The following is a 12,672-nucleotide window of genomic DNA, read 5'->3' as shown; positions in this document are numbered from 1 at the left end:
TCAAAATATTTACAAAATCTTGTACCTCAGGGGAGATATGAATCAACAACCCCCATATGAAACATTACGTTTCATCGCATAAGTATTTTTAGTTTTATAAAGTTATAACCATTCAAAATATAAATAATGCGTTACCAAACATATGTTTAAGGAATCTCGTGATTAGGGGTGTATCTTGGAGAATATTGGGATTAACACCCCTTCCGAAATATGATGTTTCATCTTAGAAATGTTTTAGAAATTAATCATATACAACTAAAACAATAAAGCAAATAAATACTTTGCTAACAAACATACGTGTAAAAAAGTCAGTGACACTTAAGGGAAATTATTGACGATCAATCCCCTACAGTTTCTGACATTTCGTCTTACCTTATGAGCATTTGCAGTCATGTCAAACTAAAACCATTCAAAATCTAAATAATATGTCACTAAAACACACACATACACACACACATATATAAACACACTTTTTATGTGTGTTTTCTTTTCTTCTTTGTAATAATGTGATAGTATAGATCCGCTATTAACCCCTGGAACTATCCCCTCCCCCTTCCGAAAGAAATGTCCAGATACACCCCTGCTTGCAGAGCAATAATCCTACAGTTATTAATTCACCATAAAACCAACACCCTCTACCACCGCAGCGCCCAAAGACGACTTATATAAGGAGGAGGAGGGTTGAATGAAACAAAGACATCATTAGAGTTCAACATTTACTAACATGTCAGTAGGCTAGTATGTACAGAGGAACACATACTGTAATTGATGGGCCAAGATCGCCCGGTATTGCCTGATAGGCTGCTCTCCTCGTGTGTGTCGCAGAAACTAACAAAAGTAACGTAATATTCGGTAAAATATACAAAACTAACAATCTAGAGCTTTAAGAAGATTTTGAAGACTCAGGGCAGTAATAAAAAACAACTTTTACATTTTATTTTTACAACTAAGAACGTCAATAAACAATGTTGAAAACTCCTCCACATGTGCTCTAATATAACAGGAATACATTCCAAAATAAATATTGATATTAATTTTGAACATTACATGATGTAGTTCTGTCAGATATGTTATAACTTACAACACAGAAGATCTAGTTAACGTATTCAAAGTAGTAGTAATTTGTTGTTAGAATTGGAATGGAACTCTGATAATGTTTGTTATAAAATACTGTATTGCAGTTGCATTGTATGCTTATAGAAATTGTAACACTTATGTTCTGGTAACACTATTTCAGTGCTCTAGTTACAGATTAAGATACAATTCAGTAAGGTTAGTCTAGGACTTATGGGAAATGAGTTATTTCGTTCGCCCTAGTGCTAAACCTAGGAAGGTGGAATATGTACAGACCATAGACTCTAGAACATGTTTATGAATTATCTTAGACGTGGCTGCAAGTTGCTTTGAATTTTATTGTCATGCGAGTGTTGAATTACTGTTGCACTATATTACTTCTAATAATTGTAGGTTGTTATTCGCATTATTCTTTATATATTTAAACATTACTTCTTTCACAGCATGTTTTTTTTTTATTTCACGTTAGTCATATTTAGTTAGATTATTTTTAGTAGTGCTCAGTAAAAGTGTATTTTCTGAATAATGCATCAATTTATAAAATATATTTGATTTCTTTGTCGTGATAAATTCATGAAGTTGTATTATTTCTAAATTTTTAAATTTTATTTTATATAAAGAGTTTCGATTCGTTCTAACCATACCTTATATGAAGACAAATATCAAATTGCTTTTCACGTAAATTTTTATTATGTATACTTTATTGGGGAATAAATATTTCCACACACATTAAAGTGTAGTGAATTTAATGCAAAAGAAGTTAGTTTTAAAAATAAGTAAAACAGTTGTGTGGAGGGTATAAATGATGTACGAGTTATTTAGTCACCACCTCACAAATTAGTCCAACATACTGATTAGAAACAACACATCTGCGACACACACGACGTTTGCGAGCCATCTTATATGTGAATGGGAAGCCATCAACAACATTTATATAAACCATACACAACTGATCACACGTCACCATTATTGCTGGCAGACGGCCGATCAGAATTCAGAATCAAGAACATCTGTTACTCCTCTTACATAACTTTTCATAAACTATATGAAACAAAAACATTCAGTAAACTGATCCGATAATAGTCTAATGTAGCACGTACACTATTTACAGTATTTACAGAAACACAGTAAGTTGTTCTATTACACGATACTAACTCAGATTAGTGGTACGGCGGTGATCGAACATTTCTACGCACTCAGCTGTAAAGGGAATAAATACGTAAACTACAAACTACACAAAATATACGAACCAAAACTGTGGAACACTTAACATTTACTAACTCACTAATTTTAATTGAATAGAGGGCGGGATAAAGTTACTCGCTAAATCTAACATTTACATAAGTATACACAAGTGGATAAGTAAGTAGAATATGATCATTAAAGCCCTTAAGGGCTAACACATGTTACAAGGAAGAGTATTTACAAATATGTTTAGTAGCCGAGAACAATGCTAAATTAAGTGAATTCTCGCTTTTAGTGAAATATACAACTTAGCTAGTGATACACTTGAATTACACGTTAAAACTACTATTTGGTTTTCAAAAAAACCAAGCGTACTAATAAATATAATAACCTACATAGCTTTCGTCTTTCTTAGTGTCTTCTTCATGTAAATGTGAAAATAATCAAAACTGTAAAGCAATACTAATTAATACTGACGCTCACTCTAACACGCTCTCACATTAATACTATTCACTTTCATATTATTCACTTTCTCACGTCATACGTACATGATAATTATTTTCTTACAGGTTAATATTTACAGAAGTTAATAAATGCTATCACCTATGGTACAACGTTTCTGACTATCCTAATTTTTACAGTAGTTCATTTACTCTACGGATACCTTAAAAAATTATAAACTGTAGCAGTGAACTTATTTAACAAGTGCTTTTTTAAACTTCTCAATTTGACAAATATAGAGTGCGAGTCAACCAGTGCCTGATGATTATCTAGAGAGAACCTTTACAATTCTACCAAAGATTATCAAAATTGATCCCTTTCAATGTACATAAAAAAGGTTATTGTCTCATTCTACAACTTCACTTTCACATTATTGTCGTTTACATATTGCACTTATGAATCTAGATAGTAAGCAAGCATAAGATTATTATCTTGTATTCCTTGGATATTCATTTATATTGAAATTTGAACGTATTCACGTTTGTAACATTACTCTGAAACTATATTTTTACTCTCATCCAAGATTGTTTATACTAAATGTATTTTTATTTTTGATTAATGCAACGAGTTTTCAATGAAGCAAAATGTAAATTTAGATATGTTTAGAGCCATTGCTTAGTAGAACAATTAATTTAAATCTTGGAATTTTTTTACGCTAAAATGTAGAAATGAATAAGTACATTAATTATACTACTTGTATAATGATATAAATTCCGTAAATAATGTAAATAATTTTCTAGTCTCTTGAATGATGTATGATATAAATATTTTTTCTAAATATATATCTATATATATGTATATATATTAAATAGTATATGGATTTTGTTTTTATACTAATTAAAACTTTTTATACTAATAGAAACTATAGCAAAAAGGTATTCCGAATTATTAAAAAATTCTTCATTTACAATTTTTATCCACATAAAAATACACTTCTATTAAAACACTTTTTATTTTTCTTGGCTATTTTTGATTTCAATGTTGTGTAAATATTATTTTAAATATGTTAAATATACACTTTTGGGGTTTTTTTATTTCTGGAATTGTATATCAAAGTTATATCTAATTATTACATGAGAAATCTTTTTATTTCTCCATTTTTAATTTTTGTATATTATTCTTTAATTATCTTCACTATTTTTAGTTAATCTTTATTGACAAATAGTTCAAGTACAGTATAGCATGCTGTAACGCTGTTCTGGGTAATTATTAATATATAAAAGTAAATTATTCTTTGATTTTAACATCTTCGCTATTATTTCTTCCAAACTTAAAATATATGTAATCTAATAGCAATAGTACATCATAAATCGGTAATTGTGTTAATTAAAAATTTCATTAGGATTTTTACACATTTTCTATACGCATGACCTCTATCAATAGTAAGCTATAAGCTTATAAAATTTAATAAAGTAGATATTCAATTGGTAGATCACGGCATAGGTTTTGCATGACTAACTTTAAAACTTATGATATTGTTTAATTTCTAATAATTTTCATATGGTAATATTGCAAACATGTTTAATTCACTTGAGTATTGCACTACACACTTTGATATTCCATCAAATCAGATCTGTTAGTTTTGTTAAATTTATTAAATGAAATAATTAATTTACCATACGTGTTTTGCATCATAGTTTACAAAAAATACGATCACATTACAATAAAAAACAATTTAATGGTGGAAGACCAAGATCTGCAAGATTATGTTACTAAGAATATATTGAAAAGTTTCTGTAAACGAAAGACATAATTTAAGAGAGACCCATATCAAAATAAAGGTGCGGAAAGCCACCAAATTAAACTAATAATTATATTTTATAGATAATACTTTAAAATCAGATACTTTGTAATATAAAACATAAATAAATATATATCTCTATGTTCCAAAAATAATATGGCTACGAATAAAAAAGCTTTAATTTTGTTGAAATTTAAATAAAAATAGCAATTCTTTCTGTGGTACAGTAAAACGTATGATAGAGATTACTAAGACAAGATGCCATTAACGTGTGCTAATAATGATGGTGCATTGAGGGCAAGGATGTGCAGTATTAAGTAACATATTCATAATAGTATTGGTAACGATATTGGAGGGGAAAGGGAATAAAATTATGGTTGAATTTAATGTAATAAATAATTTGGTTAGTATTAGTTTACGTGCAGTGTTAAAATACGTATAAGTGCATCTGGGACATTATGAGTGCAGAAATATACAATGAGGTTACATACGTTGTTCTTGTTACGCTTAATAATTTTAAATATTAAAAAAAGCTTTTCTTCCGGAGCATACCAATTATTTAACAATATACCAAAGAGGATTGCTTAATAAAAATTATCCATCTATAAAACACTATAAATAATAAGTTAACTTCACAAAAAAAAACCTTAATACTCCATTTCGATTAAATGTAATATACTAATTTCTACACTTAATCCTACACTTACAAGTAAGTATTCCTTAATATTAATTATTGTCAACACAGCCTTTTCAAAGTCGCATACTTCGCGTATTGTTACAGTTATCTAACAAATACTACATCTGAGAATGTGGAGAAAATATTAATAAATGTGAGAATCAATAGTAATAACTGTAAATAGCAGAGTATAAATTATATGGTGTAAAACAGTCCAAATATGATTACTTTGTAAAAAGAAACTAACAAGTATAATAAAGCATAACACACGGCTGATTCTTTTGCAAAGTAAAATGTATTTAAAAAGATGTAAATATTATATCCACAACGCCCAGCTGATAGTATTACAATCTAATAAAGCCTTCACATTTATATACAAACAAGCTTAATTTATACAATTTGCTAATGAAATAAGAATATTTATAAATGACTTATTGTTTAATAAAATGATCAAAAGGCATGAAAAAAAATTTTGAGCTCTTGAAATGCCGACAAAACTAATTATAATACTATTAAAAATATTAATAATATGCAAAATTATGTTTGTACATTTCTATATAATCCAAGATAGCAATAATAAAGAATATTTTAATAATTTTGGTAACCACTCTTCCACAGGCAACATTAAATTGGTTTATTTAACTATTTGCAAATCTTCTACATCCCTGGCTGGTCTTACAAAAGTATGTGCTACCAATATAATCAACAAATTTAACACGATACAAATTCAAATCAAATTTACAGCCCATAGCCTAAGTACCTTTAATTTACGATGAACAAGAGCAAAGAAGACACAAATAATAATACTTAACTTAGCTACAGAATACTTTTTCTAAAGGCCGAAATACACTGTAATAAATATTCTATTGAAGTTCAAAACTCTCCTCTTATTTAAAGTACAATTGTATAATGTATATTAAAATGTAATAAATATGCCATAAAACATTGTAATTAACTCATCGACTACTACTATATAAAATGCTCAAAAGCGAGGCAAATCATTATTGTCAAGGAAAATAATAAAACCTTATTGTCTTCATTTATTGAGGATTATTAATACATCTAGTAGACGACATTTATGAACTAAACTAAGTACCGCAATAAACAATCTTTCGTTCATCTCATGGCTCAACTCATTAATTTTGAATGGTTCAATATAAGTTATCATGTATATTTATGGAGATTACACTGGTTTCTTACATAAAGTTACGATATTCTGCTGTTTTAAATTAAAATAAATATATTAGTATTTAAAATATTTATTTTAGATTTAATTCATTAAAATTTCATAAATATATTTTAAGTAATTTAAGGTCGTTGGACTCTTACAATGAAATTCTAGTCCGAATGAAGTAAAACATAATTATAATTTTAATCTCAGTGAATTAATTCGAATAGCTTTCAAACGCATCGACTGATTAAAAAAGAGTGCTGGTTTTGATATACCGGTATCAAATTAATAGATTATTTTTAATAAAAAACTAAAAATTTTATACATTTACATATTGATATAACCATCCGATTTCACGTATGAAATATGATGTTATACATGTCGCTGACATCCACCTTGTGACTTTCATTCTTGGGGTTATCTGAAGTCATTCGTATATACCAATAAAACCCCATGACTCGACAGGTTTTGGACGAGATGGAAGTGGAAACTTATCGTGCAGTAATTGTGAATTTCACGGACAGAATTGTTACGTGCCAGAGCAGTAGAGATCACATGCATGATATCATATTTCATATGTGAAATCGGAAAGTTATATAAACATATTGGTATATTTATTTTTAGTTTTGTATTAAAGTAAATATTTTGACTTTATATCTGAAAACCAGTTCTCTTTTTGAATCACTCATTATGTATATTATTTCGCACAAAGTAAACCACATCCTGCAGCTGACGATGTAAGCGTGAATGGCGTTGAGGGATGAACATAGTTGATTGCGGCTTGCTCTACTCTAAGTTAGGCGTATCGAAACCTCTGTACATTCACTATATTGTCGTAGGTCAGGATCCCTGACTTAAATGTACATTAATACACATAAAAAGGCATTTACATAGTTCTATATTCTGAACTCTGAGGCGGTCATCTGTTAGTACAAACATGATCTTTTAAAACTTAGATCATTGAAGAAAAGATACACATATACATATAGACTCATCCAAAGACACTCAGAGAAATCAGTGTCATACCACTACCAATATAGTCACGAGCAATGTATGTATATAAACAGTGAATATTACAAATACAACTCTTGAGACAAATAATATCGTGTTTATATACCTTAAAAATTAATATTTTGCTATGGAATGACAATAGAAACAAATAACCGTTATGGTAAAGTTATAATAAATTAAATAAAACACTTCAAATGATCACTGTTTTTAATTTACATAAATAAATAAATACATCTGCCAAGTTTAACGCGCTGCTAAAGCACGCATTAGCTCGTCTAATGTATGTGTGTCTTTTCAATGACGTAGTTCTCTAGTCCTTTATTCAAACACACTGAGAAAGTCACTAATACTACTGGCAAGAGTTAGAAGCTATAAAAATACCTTCTTGGCCAACTCATCGCAAACAACAGGTTTGATCTGAGGCGTTTAAAGAATTATCAAACTAACACACAGTGTATTCAGTATTTAACTTAAAACTAGACATAATTTTAAAAACAATACATTGTATTTATTTCTAACCAAATGATGTTACTAGTTTAACTACGGTCGCATAATTTTAAGTTTTGATTTCGTTATACGGATGTTTTCTTTACATCATAAGTTGTGAGGTTGATGAAGAGACTTTATTCTGTTTTTTTAATGTGTGGAGCTAAAGCGATAGTTTTAAGTAAATGAAGAATGGGAAGCGTTGATTTTGAAATATAAAAAATACTATAGAACACGATGCTACTTCATCCAATTTTGGTGAATACATTAATCCTATTTATTTTTTTAAAATATCTTCTATAAATTGTTTTTAAGTAAATTAACATGCAATTTAAAATACCAAAACCTATCAAGAACTTTTAAATCCGTATACATGGCAGTAGCCCTAAGTTAATATCAACAGATGGATTCACAAATGGTAAGTGTTCAATCAATTGAAGTTTGTAAGTATATAATTTGACAGCTTATTTTCTTATTGAACTTTTGAAAGCATTACCTTAGTATATATTACACCTTAGGAGATATTGGAGACCAAAGTCTGTTAAAACATGAAATTATTAGACAAATCTCATGAAACGGTACATCTGATACATTTGAGATATAAAAACCGGATAAAATAAATAATTGAATCCACTTGGATGTGAAACGGATAACAAATCCAACATTTGGTGTTAAATTTACTTTAAAGAAGTTACAGACAGTTATAGCCGGTTTAATTTGTAAATAGTTATAAGTTTCCGATTTATAGCTATTCGCATGAATTAGAGTGTTCTGTACAGAACAGAGTACAGAATCAGAAGACTTTCAACTGTATATAAAACCTTCACGCTGTTAAGATTAATTATCTTCACCTACCTCACGATCCTGTATACTACTATTTAGTATCTGAAAAAATATGCACTGTACTGGTTTATAAAATAACAAGAGCGTGGGAAACATTAAGGCAGAGTGTTTGTGCTACAGAAATGGGAATAGACTAGAGTACCTTTAAAAATAAAATGGCTATTTTTGAAATATATGTAATTTAAAGAATACATAGTTTTGTAGCCGTAATCAACGAATGCTATACAATTCACGTATAATTTGCTTATGTGAAAAATTTAAAAAACTGAATTAAATTTTAGCCATTTTATTGAATTTATATTTGCTTAGACATTAAATTTATTTCATCCACCTAAAAGTAGAAAATATATCTAATCTATGAGGATGCTAACAGTCAACATGTCTTTGGATAAACGAATTGAATTACACTAGAAAGCAAACACCCTTGTGTAAAAATATAACATAAATCAAAAGTACAGGAGATTCTAAATCGATTTTACAGTTCTGTTAATAATTTAAAGACATTTTTTGCTCATGCTCATTAAAATTTGTAAGCTTTTATATTCTTCTAAAATTCATACATGGTATGTAGACTCAATTTTTTTTGTCAACAGTTCTTCACTCCAATCAATTTACATGTCAATCAATACATAGAGCACATGTGTGCGTTTTTCATAACATTTAGAATATATTATAACAATAAAAGAAATTAACAGATAAAGAATACTCCAGTAAGAATTTTTTAGTTTTAGAAATATCGGCGAATTATACACCCCATGACTGAAAATGGTAGCGTAGTTTAATCTCTAAACCAGCTCCTTGATGTGGTTTAATACCTATCTGATATTGAACTAAGGAGTGCAGGAGCTGGTTAGTAGGCCTGGGGGTCGTGCATGTAGCTGTCCTTGCTCTCGGGTTGAACAGCTTCAGTCATGATGTGGTTCGAGTACCCGAACTGTCCCCCGGGCCCTTGGTCCATGGACCCATAGTTGAGCATCTGCGCCTTGAAGGGGTTCGTGGGTGCGGGTTGTGCAAACGGGTTGGTAGGTGGAAGCTGTAAGCAGAAATATAGGATATCAGGGATTGGTAGCAAATACGGAAAATTGTGGCAATACAGAATTACGTTCTGGATGGTTGTAGAAATGCATAATAAGTAATAAATATATCACACAGTAAAATTTGTCAATCAAACTATTTGGAAAAAAGTTTGTTACTTCAAAGTCAAATTGAATTGATCAAGTTTTCCGAAATTTTATTGCTGTGCGTGATAATAATTTGTGGTTTTATAAGGACATGGAATCGTATAAAATGAAAAAAAAAAAAAAAAAAACTGTCGGAAATAATATTGTTTAGAAAGTATTCTTAACTTTATTTAGTTTTTGTTGCAATTTATATTTAGTATTTTGAAAAGAAAAGTTCACCAAACTCACGTTCTTTTCCATTTACGTTTAAACATAGGACAATTTTAAATTACTTAATTTACTCCATGTAATTACTTGGTTATGTAATGGAATTATTTTCAAGTTGTTTCATATGTTTTCAAAATGATCTACTACTCATCAAATGGAAAGCGATGGAGACAACTGAACCATTTTAAAGGAAAATGCCTGTCAATAAAGTTGTGAGTAACAATCAGATGAATAGAAATAATAAAATAATATCTATAGAAGAGAGAATTTATAGAATTCTTTTCGTACACATTTGACGAAAAACTCACCATTGGAAGAGATAAAAGCTCAGTAAATTAAGATGAAGAAAGATAATGCTGAACTTAGAAGTGAGAACTTGGATCTCACGACCAATGTTCGTTCTCTAGAGACCAAAGTCAGAGATCTCGAACAATATTCCAGCAAGAGTAAAGTTAAAATTAATGGTCTACCAAATGAAAATGAAATGGAAGTACTTAAGGACGTTGGGCAGGTCATCGGGGCGTAAGTGCAGATCAACGATGTGGTAAGTGTACATCGGGCACTGACTTACCGAACACCAACGATCATCGCTAAATTTCGCAGCCGGGAGCAGAGGGATGAAATTAATTAATTAATGTCAGTTTCAGATGTAACGGCAGAAGAAAATTCTCTTGCCAATGATATCAATCTGGCACTGGTACAGGTAGGATTTACATTGGTGAGCAACTATCTCTGGATAATAAACAGATGTTAGCTAAATTGAAAGACACGTTTAACTTGGAACTGGGGATGAAGTATGTTTGGTGTCGCCAGGGAATATTTTAAGGCTTATTAAAAGTATAAGTTAATTATTTTCTGTCATAAACTTGAATATTTCAAAACGGTATATTATCCATTACTGTTAAAACGAGCTATAGCTGTGCCAATCTTAAAAAGTGGGATATGGGGGTTATATAAATTGTTATGTAATTAATTAACTCTGTTTCATTGTATTAATTTCGAAGTAGAAAATGGCGCATTTTTACCTTCTCCGGCGGACTAGTGATTGCACTTTCCATGGGGTCCCACTGGGGCTTCGCCCCCTCAAGAGGATCCCAGGGTTTCTTCTCTTCGGACTCGGGCTCCGCCCAGGGCTGCAACTCCCCAGACGCGTAGATCGCGTAAAACGTGACACCTATGAAGTGGACCGTCGCCGCCAACAGAAACACGTGCTTCCAGCTTTCGTGCGTCTGTGGAGGGGAGTCAAGTTGATATTATTGTCTATATCTAAAATGGATTTGGAGTTAATTGTAAATGATATGGTGGTGAGAATACCTACTTGATTGTAAGTGATGTAGTCGATGGCTATGGGGCAGATAAGACCGGCGATGGTGCCGATACCGTTCGACATCCCCATCAGAATACTGGCGTAACGCGGGGCGATGTCCAGGTGGTTAACGTTAAAACCTGAAATATGTTGTGACAATTATAGTTCAAAGTCAGCATTGAAGGAAAGTCGAGATAGGTAGTACTATATTTATTAACCCCCACATGAAAAAAAGATTTATTTCATAAGTTGCAGATTCAACTACATCAGGTTATAACCTGAAGTATGTGACTTAGCTACTAGTTAAAATCATTCACATTGTTCATCTCGTTTGTATGTGACAAAACAGATGAAACATGTTCGTTAAAATAGATAAAAGAACTTAAGCAATAAGCAAGAGTTCTGTTTTTAGTGATATAAATAAATGTATTACAGGTTTCTCAATCTGGATAATAAAAAACATCATTAAAAATCAAAGGCTTTTGTAAATAGTTTCGTTTTCCGTCAGTCAGTCCGTATTGCCATAATTCTTAATAGAAAGTTTCTAGAGACTTGATTACATTGATTTCTCTATAGGTCTAAGAAGTTACCCTATTGATTTTGGGATCAAAAGATCCAAGGGCCGTCCGTCTGGCTATTCTTTTGTGATATAGCCCTAACTTTTAATTTCTTTTCCTTTGATACTCCGTTGTATTGGTCCTTTTTTGCATGAAAAGATACTTTTGAAAATTCTGTACATGGGTTAATAAACAATTTATGAAACTTCTCTATATATGACAAAACATTGAGAGGCCTGATCATGACTTGTTATGTAAATATAACCTGTAATGCTCTTGTGCGTAATACAATTTTTCTGTAGATCTACGTTTTTGTGCGTTAAAACGCATAATATTTATTAAACTTCTCTATTAAAATTATATTGGAGTTTTATTATTTCATAATAATAATTGATGAAATTAATAACATGGAAAATCTTATAATCATTAATGAATAAGAAAGAGTGGTTTTATTTGAAATTGTTTCTAGTAATTTAGACTATATATTCCATGCCCGTTCCGTGTTCAAAATTTTAAACTCATACTGTGTCATAATGTGTGCACATGCAGAACTAATTATTAAAATGTGGAAAAGTTCTGGAAATTCAAGTGAAATTCTAACTATATAAGTTTTAATAACATATAAATAGCATAGAAACAGCATTGAAACATTTTTGCTTTTAAAACAACTGTTTTTCAAGAATTTACAGATGGGCTAAGGGATCTGGGCGTGCGTGCCGACCGGTCCCCTGAT

The 12,672-nt window shown here is 30.4% G+C and overlaps 1 protein-coding gene across 2 annotated transcripts in view; it reads right to left on the bottom strand.

The window, feature by feature from the left end:
* Window positions 1–702: 702 nt before the first annotated feature.
* Window positions 703–12,672, bottom strand: part of LOC124357032 (vesicular glutamate transporter 1) — a 132,387-nt gene continuing 120,417 nt past the window's right edge. For both annotated transcript variants that reach the window (XM_046808408.1, XM_046808409.1), the window contains exons 13-15: window positions 11,395–11,522; window positions 11,102–11,305; window positions 703–9,721 (exon numbers count right to left, since the gene is read on the bottom strand). In XM_046808408.1, the coding sequence (XP_046664364.1) occupies window positions 9,539–9,721; window positions 11,102–11,305; window positions 11,395–11,522 (515 nt within the window). In that variant the 3' untranslated portion in view covers window positions 703–9,538. The remainder of the gene's footprint in view (window positions 9,722–11,101; window positions 11,306–11,394; window positions 11,523–12,672) is intronic.

This window comes from Homalodisca vitripennis, chromosome 3 (genome assembly GCF_021130785.1).
Source record: "Homalodisca vitripennis isolate AUS2020 chromosome 3, UT_GWSS_2.1, whole genome shotgun sequence".
Classification (NCBI taxonomy): Eukaryota; Metazoa; Arthropoda; class Insecta; order Hemiptera; family Cicadellidae; genus Homalodisca; species Homalodisca vitripennis.
Note: the sequence above shows the minus strand (reverse complement) of the source record. Positions and strands in the feature narration are given on the sequence as shown.